The sequence below is a fragment of the Apteryx rowi genome, unplaced genomic scaffold (assembly GCF_003343035.1).
Source record: "Apteryx rowi isolate R43461 unplaced genomic scaffold, aptRow1 scaffold_0, whole genome shotgun sequence".
Taxonomy (NCBI): Eukaryota; Metazoa; Chordata; class Aves; order Apterygiformes; family Apterygidae; genus Apteryx; species Apteryx rowi.
The window spans coordinates 10095569-10112268 of NW_020447195.1; the positions used below are offsets into that span (position 1 = coordinate 10095569).

Below are 16700 nucleotides of genomic sequence, written 5' to 3' on the forward strand. Positions count from 1 at the left end.
GGCTGTACCACGGCGGGGCGGGGGGGTCGCCCTCCCCTCACCGCCCTGCGGCCTCGCGGTGTCCTGGGCCGACAAACCTGGCCCAGACACAGACCAGGCCTTCGTGCGGACCAGGCCGACAGGCCGGGCCCAAACACGGACCCAGACAACTGGCCCAGATACGGGCCTGGGGCAGATACGGGCCCGGGGTAGTTATGGGCCCGGGGTAGTTATGGGCCTGGGGTAGATACGGGCTCACGGTAGATACAGGCCTGGGGTAGATACAGGCTTGGGGTACATACGGGCCCAGGGTAGATGCAGACCCAGGGTAAATACAGGCCAGGCTTAAGTACACGCTGGGTCTAAATCCAGACCAGGCCGATGGACTGGGCCTACAGATGGGGCCTGAATATAGATGGGGTCTGCACACCAGGCCTAAATACAGACAGGGCCAAAGGGCCAGGCTTAAATACAGGCCAGGCCTAATGCAGCCCAGGTCTCCGTACTGACCAGGCCAACAGGCCAGGCCCACAGAGCTAGGCTAAACGCAGACCAGGCTGGCAGAGCAGGCCTAAAGACAGGCCAGACCTCCCTTTCTTCCCCCTCTGTGCCACCGCATCGCCCAGGGAGCACCTCCGCAGCCCAGTGGGGCCACCTTCCCCCCCCAAGCCCTACCCCTTCTACCCTTCCCTCGTTTCTGGCCCCAGCGCGAGGTGGACGCGCCGCGCAGGCCGGCTGTGGGACCGGCAGAGCCGCGCTGGCGCTGGGGAGGTGCCAGTCTCTGGCTGGCATGCACAGCCCACGCGCCGTAGCTGAGCCCTCCTGCGTGAAGCCTGGCCAACACCAGATGTTCTGATATCATTAGCTAGGCTTGGAAAAAATCATGGGAACTTGGGAAAAAAAAAATTTACTCCCGGGGCTAATTTATATTCTGCAATTTGAGCCTATAAACATTCAACTTGGGTCACATGCTAGTGCTTTCTGCTGCACCCATAAATGCCAGGAAGAAACTGAGAGGAAAATAAGTGAGCAGCATATTCACCTGTCTCCAGGAGCTGGGGCTTGAAGGAAAACATGCAGAGTGCCACAATATTCTGATTCTCCAATTGTGCAGTGGAGGGATCCCTGTCACCTAATGATATCTGGCTAAAAGTTAGGCATCTCATTTAGATTTTACCTAGTCACGTAGGCCCTGTTGGTAGTTGTAACCACCGTGGCAGGACTAGACAAGACATGGGGGAAAAGATGGTTCCTCCCACCCATTTTAGGATGAAATAAATTATCCTCTGAAAGTGCCTATCCCTCTTCATCCTTAAGTGACCCACACAGTATCGACTGAGGCTATGTGACCTGTGTGACCCCTAAGGCTGCAGATCCGACAACATTKTCTGGACTGGCTGTAGATCCATCATTTGACACTATGTGTGGCTACAAAATGAGACAAAATAACAGCATCTAGAGAAGACGCTTGCTGATTTAAGTTGCCTGGAGATCACTGGTGGAAAAAAAATAGCCATCCTCCCAGACACAACAAGCATGAAGTGGAAGAAAAAGAAATAACCCTGGTAAATGAGACTCAAATAGGAGAAAGTGAATCAGCATCCAAGATGTATTTATGCTTTAAGGTGATTATCTCAGCCCCCTTCATTAACATGATAAGAGCAGACTGTGCAAACAGGCACAGGGTAATACTGTAGATGTCTGCACTTTCATTTCACAGAAGACAGCTGCTTGGGAGAATGGGATTATTTGTGGAGTGTGAGCACTGAAACTCCTCCTTGCTGATTCAACCAAATCGGGACGTGTTGATTGTGCATGCCTTGTCTTGTTTAATAAGGAAAGCACTCAAGCAAATGGCAACGCGGTTGAAATCTGCAAACGCAGAACAGACAAACTCCATACATGTATGAGTCAAGAGCTTCTATTCAGCGGCTGCTCCCCTTCCCAATGAGCTGCTTGAAAAATAGTGGTTTATTTATTTTTTGCATGAAAACTGTTAAAGCTGGATAAATTTTTTCCCATTATCGTTAGCTCACTTGTGATGTAGGCTGGACCCACAGCAGCAAGAAGAGAGGGAAGCACCAYGGTGTCACACAGCAAACTGCTCCTATGGGAGAGTGAAAATTCATCTGGGCAGAGTTGGTTGTCCCTCCTGCAGCAAGTCCCTGAGAAGATCAGAAAGAGCTTGAGGAATGTTTTAGGGATCCCCAAATATGCTGAGCCCTCCCGGGTGTAYTGGTGATTCCTTCCAGCCTTTCACTGCCAGGACATGTGAGGTGGTGGCCCCTCTGGCTCATGACAGTGGCTAGAGCAGAATTACAGAAATTTGTCAGGAGAAACYAGGTTTTCTGCACTTCTAATTCATACGCATCTCTGAAGTGCAAAGCCTATCCTGGGCTAAGTGGGACAAATAACAGAAATCACGCAAGTCTGTGCCTGGTCAGACTCATTTTGGCTGCCATATGGCCTCACTGCAGTGCACCGTACGCTTTTCTCTGGCTCTGCTAGCCCCAGACCATTTTTCCCCTCTGGGTTCTTTGAAAAGGTAGCTTTTTTTGTTGTTGTTGTTGTTAATTTAGCTATTGCTAAATCTGGCTCCACGTAGGTCATAGCACTGGGCTCTAGCTCTGGAGTAAACACAAAGTTGTCTAATATTATTGCAAAAGTACCCACATTTCAAAAACAGAATGGCTGGGGGGGTTTTATGACTTCATGAGCCTGCAATTGCTGAATCTTTGTGATACTTCTTCCCCCGCACTTTAAAAAGATCTTCCCTTCGTCCTTACGGCTCACTTGGGGCTTTGTTATCCGTGAGTTACAGTCGGCAATAGCTGGGCAATTAACTCCTGAATCCACGTTGTCCACAAATGCACGTGGGCAGCTCTCCCCACTTGCAGAGCCCCGCCAGCTTCTGAGAGCGGCAAAAAGCCAAGCGAGGTGGAGGAAGCGGTGCCCGTGGCGCTGGTAAATCTCAGCATTTATTTATCGGCTGTTTACCACAAGGTGTCATCAGCAGTACGGGCATCGCTACAGGCTTTGGCGGGTGCACCGCGGCGGCGGCTCCCCGGCCTGGGCCTGGCAGGGACCCTTGGCACAAGGACAGGCCAAGTCCGCTCTGGCCCGGCTCGCAGCAAACCCCCAGCTCCAACCATCTCACCTGTAAGAACTCGGTCTCCATCCGCGAGGGCGAGCTGGATCCAGTGCTTAGATTTTTCTTGCTTTCCCCTATTTGTTTCTCTGTATTTCCCTGTGTTTTACGTTGTTTCCATCTTCCTTTTTTTTTTTTTAACCGATTTCTTTTACAAATGGTGTTTAAAACATCAGTCAACATGAACTAACTTTCAGAAGCCCAACTTCAGTGATGGTCTGTTAAAATGGGATGTTTTTATTAATTTGAAGGAGCAAACTGTCAAAACTAATTTTAGGACGCAAGCAGAGGGAGCGTTTGTCAGGGCCCGGCAGGCTGAGCTAGTGAGCTCGGACTACGCTGCCCTTGCAGGCAGACAACCCAACCTACCTCCTTCTGAAWACAGAATGCTATTTAAGTCAGCAGGCTAATTTGTGGGTGAAAGGATGACTCACATAAATTAAGRGCTGGGGGAGCACTAAATCATAGGGTTATATTTTCACCATTTCCTCTTTTTTTTTTTTTTTGGCAAAATATGCCCTCTTTCGGTTTTGGTCAGTTTAGCACTATACCACTTTCAGAAGAATAAATATATGCATACGTGCACACACACAGGGATGCATACGTGCAGATACACACGTACGCATATGCATATACGCTACTATTACTATTAACAGACTGGCAACAAATTGCCTCAGAACATCCTGCCCATGCGGAGAGTTTGTGTGCGTGCGTGTGCGTGTGTGTGTGTGTGTGTGTGCATCTCCCAAAGCTTTGCTCTTGCCTCACTTCATCTGAGGACTCTGAGTAATTGCTGGACTAAGAGGAATAACATATGTCTTGATTTCTRCTGTATTGCACCGTGCATAACCACTGCCACTTGGAAGAAGGACCCGTAAAGACCTGGATTCATCTCACTTAACTGAGATGTCTGAGTTAAAAGGAGGAAATTGCTATATAATCCTAGACAGTCGAAGGAAAGGAGCAGGCAGGGGGACAGGGGACAGGGGGACAGTGCTGTCCAGGGGACAGTGCAGTCCCCCAGAGAGCAGCAGAGGTCTCAGCCGTAGGGGACATAGAGCAGCAAGGTGCTTGAGGGACTTCTTGGTACTGCTAGGAGCACCAGTGAGCCCCGTTCAGTGCCTTGCCTCTCTCCTGTCTWTCATTATGGCCTATCTGCCATGGTTTAGGAGAGGTTGCTAAATAAAAAAAATCTCAAAAATCAACTTTTTCGTATTCATGGGGGAAAAAATGCTTCCTGGATCTTTCAGGTGGTTCATGGATTGAAATATGGAATTAATAAAATAAAAATGCAGAAAGACTGCAGCCATCACATTTTCTTTCTACTACTTTGACTTTGGCAGTCCCAGTCTGCTGAGCTTCTTCTAACTGCAGACTCACCCTCGCCTGTCAGACAGCTCCAGCCACAACCTTTGTCAGGCTCACCTTAAAAATCCACAGGGCTCATTGCACAGCTGTCCTGCTTGGAAGGCCACTCCAACACCTCTCTTCTACAGCAAYAGGAAAACATCTTCAACTTTCCAAYGGAAATTTATTCCAAGCCAGCATGCACCTATTTGATCTCCTACAAGTGTTATCCTCTAGCTTAAATCATTCCCCTCCCCTCCCTCCCTGAATGTATTTATGAAGAGTAATCATATCCCCTCTTAACCTTTGTTTTTCTAGGCTAAACAAGCCAAGCTCTTTAATCTCCTCTCCTAAGATAGGTTCTCCATTCTGCTGATCACCCTGCCAGTCCTTTTCTGCACCTGTTCAAGTTCAAATTCATCTTTTGATTTTTCAAAGAGACCCAGGACGGCACACAATATCCCACACAAGGTCTTATCGGTGCCTCGTATGCTGGGACTAATATTCCTCTGTGTCTACTGAGCAAGTGTTTTGCCTTTAGATTTGGAGGTTGCATGACCCTTTTTGCACAGCAAATGGAAAATACATACAAATCCATAAACCAATAACCATAACACAATTTTACTCATGAAGATTATTATTTCACTTGGAAGGGCATTCTGCTCCTTCCCGTTTGTAGGTCCCGGTGCTTAGCAGGCTTTAATCAGCATTGCTCCATCTAGGTCAATTGAACTACCCCCATTTATGGGAGATAAGCATCAGGACCTTGTGTTAAAGGAGGCACTGAGGAAGGTCTCTGTTTTGCTCAGCTTTTGCTCTGGCCAAACTCTCTTTGAAATCATGAGTAAGAGTTTGAACTAAAAAGATGCAGAGTCAAATGATGAAAACCATTTTGCATTCGTCTCTTCTCTTTTCAAAATGATTTTCCATTTTTGCTTGGGGTTTAATTAAATTTCTGTGACCCAAGCAGAGAGTTCAGCCTTTCTTGATTAATGTTCTTTTAGGTGCTTCTGATAAGAATTTAGCATCAACAATTGAGCTAACAAGCCTGAGTGAACAGTTTATAGCAGGAGACTAATTCTATTAATGCTCTGCATTGTCAGGATTCCCCTTTGAGAAGCTGAGGGGARAGATGGAGGAGAGGGAGAAAATATAAAATTTGGCAACTAAATCACTACGATTCAGCTTCTTTATGGACAAAACTCATCTGGAACCTATTTTAGCTGACAACATCAGAACTTAACCTGTTCTCTTTTTTTTCTGGCTGAAGCTCTGCGCTTTCTTGGCTYGTGATAACGGCTGGGAATAAGAAGCGGAACTGAATGGTGGCATTGATAAGAGAAATGAAAGGGTAACGCGATGACATGATACTGGGGTAGGGCCTCTGGAGTTAGCCCTGCCCTTGCTGGATGTATAGCAGAGCACAGGATGGTCAGGACAAAGGTGCCTGTGCTGAYGGTTGCAAATCAGTCTGTTGTGAGGGGAAGAATTTGAGGTTAACATTCTGCAGAAATGTTTCTCTGTTACTTTTTGGTGGCAACAAAAATATCTTGCAGGTCTGTCATGCCATTCACCACTAATGAAGCCCATCTGATTCACAAGCATTTTTGTTCTCTCTCTCTCTCTCTCTTCATCCCTGCTTAAGGCACCACTAAAATCTCACTCTGTCTATGATGAAAYTGAGCTCAACATCATTAAATCACAGCGTAAAGTCTTGGTCAAGCCATTACAGTTGCTCTACCTGTCCAGAGCTTCTCGTCTCCAGTACCTGGACACCCAGGATGGTATTTGTTTGCTTCAAGCTGCCACAAGTCTTAGCCAAGCGTCTCCTTCGCTGGACCCTGCAGCAGCAGCGCTGTTATTTTCAGGGATGTTATTCTGCTTTCACCSCCATGTTGTCATCAAGGATAACTTGAGTCAAACGGATTACCCAAAACCAAGGCTACTGTGTGCTCTCTGCATTAGTAGCAGAACTGCATTCACACCAAATGGTGCCACGTAAAAAAATCAGTGTCCTTCACTGCTGAGTGTGCAGGTGCTTGTCACTGCTTCTGCAGTTGTTGAAGGAGAGCACAGGTGCCTTTCTCCATCACCGACCTGCCAGTGCTGGCCACCGTCTCTCCTGCCAGCCCCCCTTCTTCCTCGAGACATTGGCTTAGGGCTCCCTCTCCTTTCTGCATTGCTTTGGCCTGGAATCTGTCCGTCTGGCTCTGCTGCTCTCTGAGGCTTTAGCAGCAGTACCAGAGATGCCCTCAAGCAAAGGGAGCCTTCCAAGGGTGATGGGATAAAAGGAGCAGGTTTTGCAGGAAGGCTGCAGCTCCTGTGGTACCGAGAGGTCTCCAGGAAAAAAGCCAGCACCCTTAAATGCTCTCCATGCTGCTTCTTCTGTCTCCCTCAAGAGCAGGGAGAGGCGCTAAGTGCCCCTGGAGCTGGTCCAGTTTGCAGCGCAGAAGGTGCCAAGCAGCACGTTCCTAACCGCCGGGAGAGGCCGCAGCCGGAGGCAGCCCTGGCAGGGGCTGGGCGACTGCGCTGCTGCGCCTGGCCGTGCTCTGGCGCGGATGCGGGGCTGCGTCCGGCGCTCACAGCATGTGCCTGTTTTTTATTTTATTTGCTTTACAAAGCAGGCTAAAGATGTAATTAAATTATTTAGGCGATTCGATTACCTCTGCAGCCAGCACAGTCATGGGGGAGAATTGAAAGCGCCTCAGCCCCTCGTTGGCAGTAGCTGGCAGGGGGCACATGTCCCTGCATCACATGCCGCCTCCTGTGCTCTTCCTTCGGATGAAAGCTCCTTGCTGTCCCTGGATGAAACTAATGACAAATATACCAAAGACACACAAACAGACACCCTCCCACCCCCCCCCCCCCCCGACTTTTGCCGTAGCATCGCTGCAAATTGTAGCTGTCAGCAGGGGACCCTACTCATCAGAGGGCTCCCTCCATAATCAGCATAAAGAGGATGCTCATATGTAAGTCCTGGAAGCTCCCCAATATCAGATCACAGCAGGGACTAAGCTAATATCCACGTTTTCTCCCTCCTGAAAATGTGAAGACCCACTGAGAAATCCGGGAAAAGGGAGGTTCAGACAACGCTCCAGACTTCGCCGAACAACAGCCGGCCCAAGGGGAGATCCTCGAACATCCCTCCTCTCGCCGTGCTCGCCGGCGCTGGGTGGTTTGCGGCAGCGAAGTTCTGAGAAACCGGCTCGCACCAGCAAAGGTTGCGCTGCCTTCATCTCCGCAGCTGCTTGAAGCGGCCCTGCACACAAAGGGCCGCGTCCTCATTAAATTTTGCAGAGTGCTGCCATGTGGACAGCCAAAATTTTGTTTTGTTTTATTTCGAGAAGCAGCACGGTAATGTATTCACCACCCCCGGATGTAATGGGGTGGCAGATGGGAGCTGGACTCTGGCTTTCATGGGAAAGGCTCTTCCCAGCAGGGAGACAGGGAGTTTCCCATCTAATCTCCTGTAACTTTCAGACCGCTAACAACTGTAAGAACCAAAGCAATGGGTAGTTATTAAATTAATGACTTCATCCCCAAGCCAGTAATAAATATTTTACAGTTCTATCTCTCCACCCTGTAGACTGCTCTAGACAGACTAGACTGTTTATTAATCTAGCTTCTGGATTTATGTTATTTAATTGCTAAACAGCCTCAGCATGGATGGGCTGGATTATTAAATGTTGACTCCCGAGAAGGATTCCTCTGGCAAATGACAAAACGTGAGGAGCTGATTCTTGATCYTGGACTTGAATGAGCTTTAGGCTGAGAATGGCTCCCCCGAGGTCAGTGATGTTAGACTGGTGCTCAGTCCAGGCTAGCCCATATTTGAGCCCAAATTTTTCTCATGTCCCAGCTGTTTGGCCATTGCCTTGTGCTCAGTTTGGGTGAACTCTGGGACTTGCTGGGAGGAGGGAAGAGGCAGGGAAAAGCTTTGGCACATCCTTACTGCAACATGGCCATGCTGGAGTTAACCACAGCCACATCCGCCTGGCTGAATTTGCCCCGCGTAGCCACAATGCTGTGGGGTCGGACGTGGTATCTCAGCGTGAGCCATAAAAGCTGGCCAGGCTCCTCGCGGTACCATCCGGTCCCTTGTGCCACTCCTGGAGTACAGGCGGAGCATATGTCCTTGCTCCATCCCTTTATGGCTCGTGTTTCTTCAGATGATCACAGATAGTCACTGACATTCAAACAAAACTGCATCGCAGTTATAAAAAATGAAAGCAGGCCTTAATGGTTGTTATACTTCCTTGTTGACAGGGTTGAAAAAGTCTGTAAATCTGATACTGCCATTTTTACAACGATCGGTGATTTATTCATCACGCTGAAGGAAGGGGATGAAGGCATCTGGAATAACGAGAACGGTTTGTCTGAAGAATGCATCATCTGTGTGCTTTCTTACAGCCTCACTCCCATGAGCACTTCTGTATAAAGCAGAAGGTCATTTAAGGATATATTTTCTCATAAAAGTGTAGGAGCAGYGAGTGTGTTAACAAGTGCCGTCCAGAGCCTTTAATCCAGCCAAGCTGTGCTAAATGCTGGTTGTGAGAGGAGCAATTTCCAGGCAGGGGCTGCTCCATTTCCTGGCTGAAGCTGTCTCCTTTGGCACGTCCGATCGCTCCGGATCGGCAGAGCACCATCTGCTCAGGGCCCAAGGGAGCAAGTTTGATGCCAAGCAGCAGCCCTGGGGAGCGAGGTTGCCTTTTCTCCCCAGGATGGGCAGAGGTGGCACCTCGCTGCCACTCACCCATGCGCCTTTTGGGATCTCTTGGTGGGACCGTACGTGCGCTTTCTACAGGCGGTCACGTGTATTCACCCCCACCATCCACGTGGGCTCGTGGGTGGGAGGCGACTGGGATGCACATGGTGCTCAGGACTGGCACTTCTCACCAAGGGGCTTTGGCTTACTCGCTAAGCCCAGCAGCAAGAAGTAGACAAAAAGGCGGACATCCATCTCATAGGAACAGGGTGAGATGGACCAAGCCTTAAGACTTCATCCAGAGCAGCTCTGGGGGGAAAAAAATCGGAATAAATGAATGCAACTGGGAAAGAAAACCCTTTTTTGCTACCACCTGAAAGCCGTCACCCTGGGGCCCAGGGCTCCCCGTGAAGGATGCTCCTGCTGGGAGAGGCTAGGTAAATGCTGATGAGTGGAACGTACCATTTTGGCAGAAGAATGGAGGGATGGGTCGTTAGCAGCTTTGAGCAATTAACAGTGGCATCAGGGAGGCCAAATAATGCTCTCCTAGGTCAGTGGTTTATTGACRTGTTTAGAAACAACCGTACACTGACAATTATCTTCTCCCTTTCATGCTTGAAGCGAAAGACCTGCTCTTCTCTACCGTTCAGCTCTCTCACCCTAAGCATGCTGGAGGAGACTTAAGAGCTCTCCTAAGCACACCTATAAACTTACAGTGTACCATCTTAAACCAATTCAATTCCCTTCCCTGCGATAAAGGATGCCAGTTCAGGGAAGATAACATCTCACAGTGATGGCTCCCAAAGCTGCAATTTAACACGAATCTAACCGCTCTGTTAYGCAGCACAGCCAATTCGTTAAGAAAGGACAAGCGAGCATGTCTATTAGCTCCATCATCATAATCAAATATTGGCACAACGAACTGCTTGGCGGTGCAAAGTCTATCTAAAAAACTCCTGAAACAATTAGGTGCCCTTCAGAATAAAAAAGCATGCCAGCCCGTTTTAGATCGCGCGAGGGTCTGCCCGCTCCCCCTTGGAAGATCTGCGGCCCTTCGCTGCTCCAGCAAAGCCATGGAGCGCCCTTCCCCAGGASGCTTCGGGAACCCGCTCCGCAGCTGCGGGTGGAAGCGCAGGAGAGGCGAGCCCAGGTTTTTCAGCTGGTGAATGGCAGCGTTTGGGGCCTGCAGACACTCTTGAGTTTGTAGCTAGAGTGGCTTTCACGCCCTGAAACTCTGGACAGATTTTACAGCCTCATTTTTCTGGAGCAACTCCGGCCACTCTGCTTGCGTGGCTGAGCACGGTAGCCCAGGGACCTTTTAATCTCAGGTTTTCGGCTCTGGAGGCTCCCAGCTCAGTCGCCAGGCCAGTCACTGCAGTCGCCCTCGGTTCCCAAGGCAGCTGGGCTGGGATCCCGCAGTCCTCRCTCCTGAGCCTATTTCTGCTCACACATTCGGGCCTATTTGGCCAAGGGATCCAGGTCAGGTCCTAAATCTGACAGATCAGAGGGAGTAAAGCCAAAGATGCTGGTAGAAGAGACTGGAGCAAGAGACGGGGCAGGGACAGGAGGAGCGTGTGCTTTGGGCAGAGCTGARCAGCCCTGGAGCGACCATCTCAGGCTGGTCTACACGTGAAAATAAACCGGGACGGCGAATACTCTCGTTTCCTCCTCTGCATGTGTGTCTTCCACTAGAAGTCTGGCTTTGTCCACTGTGAAAGTGGGTTAAAAGCAAACTACAGAAGCAGCTTCCTTGTGGACGGTGGTGCCCGATAGCTGCTGAGCTTTGCCCTCACCCCTCCGCTCACGGTGCGGTAAATCCACGCTTCCCATGACCCGGCGAACAGGGCAGAGAGGCCGGAGGAAAAGAGCTGCCAGGCTCCAAACCAAGGGGTTAAGCAGCCATTCATGCATCGACCAAATAAGCCCCGCGATTCTTCTGCTGAGGGAGCTGCGGTCCCCGTACCAGGCGGTGGGCTTTGACCCAGTGGCTGAGGTTCCCTCACCCTCTCCTGCCTCGAGCAGGAGCAGGAAACCTCCGTTTCTTCCCATCTCCTGCCCTGGCGGCACTCCTGCCTCTCGCATGAGGACATTCGGGGAAGTTTAGGGGGTTGATAAGGGAAGTGAAGCTCCGGGTGAGGGAGCTGCCCAAAATTCCCGTTTGATCCAACTTACTCAACTCCAACTGGCCTCAATACAATTTCCCTTATTTCACCTTGGMAGCTGCAACTACAGCAAAGCTAAACTGAGTTTAGCCTACTTCAGAAACGATACCTTCAATGCAGCAGACTAGAATAATTTCTCTTCATTGCCACAGCTTCGAAACACAAGCTGTTCTGCCRGGGAAGAAGCTCAGGTCCGCCAGGAAGCTCATGTGCGAACGTCATGGCCGGGTGGGCGCGAGTGAGGACGCCGCGTCAAGGGAAAGCAGCCCTCCCGGCGCCCAAAGCTGAACCTCGGGGATCGGCCGGGCAAAGCGGCTCCGTAAACCCAGAAGGTGCCGTTGCCTCCTCTTGCCCCCTCCCGGGTCCCACCAGCCGTATTTCTCGGCACCRGCGCAGTTTCCGCTCCCCGCGGATGGTGAGCAGCCCGCCGAGCCTGCGCCGGCACTTCCCGCCGCAAGAAAGACCATGGGAACTCCAGGCACAAACAGAACCGGGCGTTTATTACGAAAGGACCCTGCCGGTACATGAGGAAGTTCTGTCTGCAAAATACATTTCCTGAGGAAAGTAGATCACAGTATTCGTTTTCACAGAATAACATGTAGCCCGCTATAACTTTCAATGCGCCTCTTTATTATTTAAATATGAACAGTATTCCTGCACATGAACAAGTACTCAGTCATCACGTAACCGACACACAAACGACAAAATAAATATACAACAAGAGCACAGTTCATTTTGGACTTAAATATTAAATAAATAATAAATACAGAATTTTCATTTCCTGTTATCAGTGCCTGAAACCATACAAATGAAAAAGAAAAGAAAAACCGAAAAAGTCTCTCTTCCCCCCGGTACCCCTGCCCCCTCAAAAAAACAAACCAAAAAATTATCAAAAAGTCTCAGTTATAAAATATCTTTAAAAAAATTCCCATCGTTAAAAGAATAAATAACAAAATATATAAAAAATAACTTGGTTGCATCAAAATTACAAGTAGGAGTTGTAGATAGGGGGTTTTCTTTTTTTTTCTTTTTTTTGGAATATCGTTTTTTATGGTCAAAAGTTTTAATTTTTAATTTTTTTTTTTTGCTTCTTTTATCTTCTTTTCTATGGTGCGGTGTCCAGTTTAAAATAAGTATAAAATTAATAAATAAAAAGTTAAATAAATAGCAAAAAGTTAACATAAGGTGTTGTAAATATAAATTACATATAYCTTGCCAAAATTAAATAATTTACAGGATAATTAAACTAACTACTTTTTTTTTTTCTCCTCTCTTTCTTCCAGGAAGTGCAATTTCTCTACTTTTAAATACTAACTGAATTGCAGTCACAATCAATTTGGACTCTATTTACATGTTAAGAACATTGTGTTTTTAACACCTCAAAAAAATTTTTTTTTCCCCCTTTCTTTTGTAGTTTTGCACTTGGAATGGGTTCTAAAATAAGTGAACTCATGGAGTCTGATCCTGCAAACACTTAAGCATGTGAGTAAATTTCCTCACGGGAGCTGCCCCGTTGACTGCAACAGGGGGACCTACGCGAGTCGAGTTGCTCATGAGCTTAAAGGCCGGATCCAGTGTCCGCTGGAAGCAGCGGGAATCTTTCCACTGACTTCTCTGAATTTGGGATTATGCCCTAGATATCTGCAGGATTGGGCTCAAAATGACACCGACAGTCTCGCCTTTAGTGTTGGTCAGCAGACTCCACCCGGGGCTCTGCCTCCCGGCGCCAGCACCAGCCCGGGGACGAGCCGGGACGAGAGCGGCCGYGCGGGACCAGCCGATGGCACAGGCCCGCGGGACTCGCAGCGGCGGGGAACATGCTCCGTACCTGCCGGCACCCCGTCCCACCTCGGCTCACCTGCTCTTCGGAGACCTTTGGAAATGCCCCCGCCGCTGGGCTGGCCAAGGTGCTGCAGATCAGCTTAGCAAAGACATTCGTGTAGTTGTTCTTTAAGTGCACAGTGGGCTGCGTGTACCGAACTGCTTACAAAATGCTTCTTTGGAAGAATACCCAATACCTGAATACTCTTTTTTTTTCTTTTTTTTTTCTTTTTTCCCAGAATGGCTCTTGCTCTGTAATTTTGCACAAAATCTAGAAAACCAAACCAAGAAAACCCATTACCATGTGGATATCTCTAGGAAATCAACTGATTCACGTTGGGTAAGCACTTTGCTGGCCATCAATTAACATCTCTCTTTTTGTTGTTTTTTTTTTTTCTTTTTTTTTTTTGTGTTCATCACAATCTCAAACGTTCTCCGGCATTGGTGTATGATCTCTGGACTGGCAGTACTGCGCCACTGTTAGGATGATCACAATAATGAAAAGAACCAGAACTGTCATCAAATAGACTTCCAAAAAATCATATACACTGGACCATGACACATTTAGAATTCTTCTGTATGAAATATCTGGTATTGGCCTATTCATAATAGCTATTCTCATATTTAAGACAGACAAAGGAATACTGTAGTTGCAAACTCCAAAAGCTTCCCTGAGAACCTTTTTTCCATTGCGCTTTCCACTGGAGATCCAGAACTGCTCTTCAGATTTCTTTCAGAAAATAAAAATAAGCTACTTTATAATACTTAAGAGTTCCCATGCCCAGTGGATATCTGAACACCTTGGGTTGGGAGGCCCAGCACAGGTTCAGATTTACAGGTAGCTTGCAGCTCCAGCGCTTATAGCAACATATAACATAATTCATGTGTGAGTAGGTGATCTGGACATACGACCATAGACAACATGAGGGTTTAAGCCAGTCACACGCTAGTCTCAGATCAGACAAAACCTGTTCTTGCAAYGTTCTAACCCTTGGATCAGCTCTGCAAAAGCATGGCAACTCATGAAAGACGCCTGCTCTTCACCAGCTGCCAAGCCCCACAGCCTACTGGAGAATTTAACCTTCCATCGTGATCTACCTTATGGTCCAGGTAGAAAAATCCCACTTTTCTCAAGAAGGTCCAAAGTTAAGTAAACGAGAACATTGAGTTCGATCAGTTCCACGTCTCATAAATGGCCTCTTGGTTACGTTTTGGTCCTTTTTTTTCATTCATTAAACAAGTTTTCTAACTTGTAAACCTGAATACTTGGAGTGAAAGTTCCCTCTTACAGTTCGTTCGCTCACTCGACTCTGTCCCGCGGCACTAAACCTGGATGCCCTTTACAGCTTGCTTGATGCTCTCCAGCAGGTCCTTGTTCTCGGGGTTCTGGTAGCACTCCTGGTTGGTGTACATGTCCGTCAGCGTGTTCACGTACGCCTCGAAGTTCTGCTCGCTAATCGGCTCCTGCAACCGACACAGCAAAGCGAAAGCGGTGTTATTAGCCCGCGCGGGAAGAGCCTGAGATGCCACTCTGCGACTAATTGCCCGGGCGTAGAGCAGCATCTAAAGGTCTCAACGTCGGAGCCTTTTAGTGCAAGGCACTGTACACATTCAGTGACTTATTCCCCACAATATTGGTGTCTGGTCTCTGATCCGGCAAGATTTTATGCGGGCGCTTGGTTTTACGCATTGGTCTGGTGGAACTATTAATAGAGCATCAGTGTGTGCAGACGGTTTGACAGGCTTGAGGCTGAATTAAGCCAGGGAAATGAAAGCCTGGGGGAAGAGAGGAGGCACGGACTGCTGAGGCATCGCGCTGGGAGTCAAAGGCAAAGCGAGGACAGGCACCCAGTCACCTCGGTGCTGTGCTTCGCCCACCCCAACGCGCTGCTGCAACGCAGCGGGTGCTTCGGAGGGGCATCATGGAAACCCTGCAAATAGCTAACTCAGAGTAAACGGGGGAAAAAGAAAGAGAGAGAGGAAGAAAAAGAACAGGAATAAAATGAGCATACATGTCTCGTGGGCATTATTTAATTGGAGTTGCCTGAAACCTTGAAAAAATATTTGCTGAACAGTTTATTTGACCTTTATGTGTCAAATGCTTTACAGAAAAGCACTCAGTGAGTGGTTTTCTGCCAGTTAGGCAGCTGGGTGAATACCATCCAAAAATGCTCTGCTGGAGAACGGCTTGTCTCCAACAAGCCTGAATTTAAATGCAAACCCCAATGAAAAGGATTCCCAAAAAATGATGGCAGGAAAATAAATCAAAAGCTCATTCCTCTGATCATCCTGACGGTCTTTATTATTTGTAAGAGGACAGCTTCCACAACAACACACGGACCCCCATACACACACCTGTTTTTGACAACAGTAATTACATTCCTGGGAATAGAGAGAAGGTAATTAATAGCCTTTTGTGGTTTTACTATTTTAATGCAGTCTTTTCATTTTGTAGTAACTCTATGGTAACATGCTGTGGGCTGTTAGACCTTGTTAAATTAAACAAAATACATTCTCTTTAAGAATGCTATTCTTCGGCTGCCAGCTATTCAGAACGGAATTGAAACTACCTGCATTATAATAGGAGCTGTAAGATCTTTCTGACGTTGAAATCCAATCCCTTCTGATCTCTGCTTGTGCTGTCTTAGCCTAAAAGGCGCTGGGTGCCCTTGATAAAGTTTCCTATTTTGTGATAATGCTCCCAGATGTAATGAGACAGAACAATAGATACAAAGGGAGATCAGCAGAAAATGACAACAAAAGGGAGATACAATGCAAGCTTCAGAGATAAGGCAAAAGAACTGATCTTATAAAGGAGAGGTAGGTGCATAAAGAGAAATTCTCCCACTCTTTAATTGTACATAAGCCTTATCGTGAAATTGGATTTCACCTGGCTCACTCGATCGCGCCGATTAGAAGCCAGAGCTGCGGCAGTGTCTTACCATGTGTGGAAGGCGGATATTGGCAAGACTTTGGATTAGAGCCTGGCTCAACCCTGAGAGCTCCAAGAACAGGGCTTCGTTTTGCTCCTCGATGATTTTGTTTTCCTCCTCGATGTTCTTCAGGTTCTTCTCCATGGTGGATATCTGCAGAGCAAGGAGCCCCGGAGAKTTACGCGCCGTGGTCGAGAGTGCCCAGGGCCGCGACGCAGCAAGCCCGGCGCCTCCCCGGGCTCCGCACCGGCGCGTGTCCCCGCACACCCACCTGCGACTGCAGCTTCACCATGGCTGCCTCCATCTCCGAGTTGGACTCGTTCAGCTCGCTGATCTCCTTGTTTAGCTGCTTGATCTCCTCRTCGTTCTCCAGAACTGCAGGGGGGAAAGTTGCAGACGGTCAGCTAACGCTCTCGGTCGAGAAGAGGAAAAGCAGAAAGGCCGGGCTGTCCGCYGACCTCCTCGCATCCGCGCGAGCCTCTTCTTTGGCGCGGACATCGCAACTCACAAAATCGTTGCCTTTCCTTTGACATCTTCTAAAGGGGATGCACGTTTTGTGAGTTGCGATGTCTGCACCAAAAAAGAAAAAAAAACAAAGAAAAGGA

At 48.3% G+C, this 16700-nt stretch overlaps 1 protein-coding gene across 1 annotated transcript in view; it reads right to left on the bottom strand.

Annotated features, from left to right (window-relative positions):
• Positions 1–14380: 14380 nt before the first annotated feature.
• MYT1 (myelin transcription factor 1) overlaps positions 14381–16700 on the bottom strand; it is a 37194-nt gene continuing 34874 nt past the window's right edge. The window contains exons 19-21 of the mRNA XM_026089962.1: positions 16367–16470; positions 16105–16248; positions 14381–14626 (exon numbers count right to left, since the gene is read on the bottom strand). Coding sequence (XP_025945747.1) covers positions 14486–14626; positions 16105–16248; positions 16367–16470 — 389 coding nt within the window. The 3' untranslated portion in view covers positions 14381–14485. The remainder of the gene's footprint in view (positions 14627–16104; positions 16249–16366; positions 16471–16700) is intronic.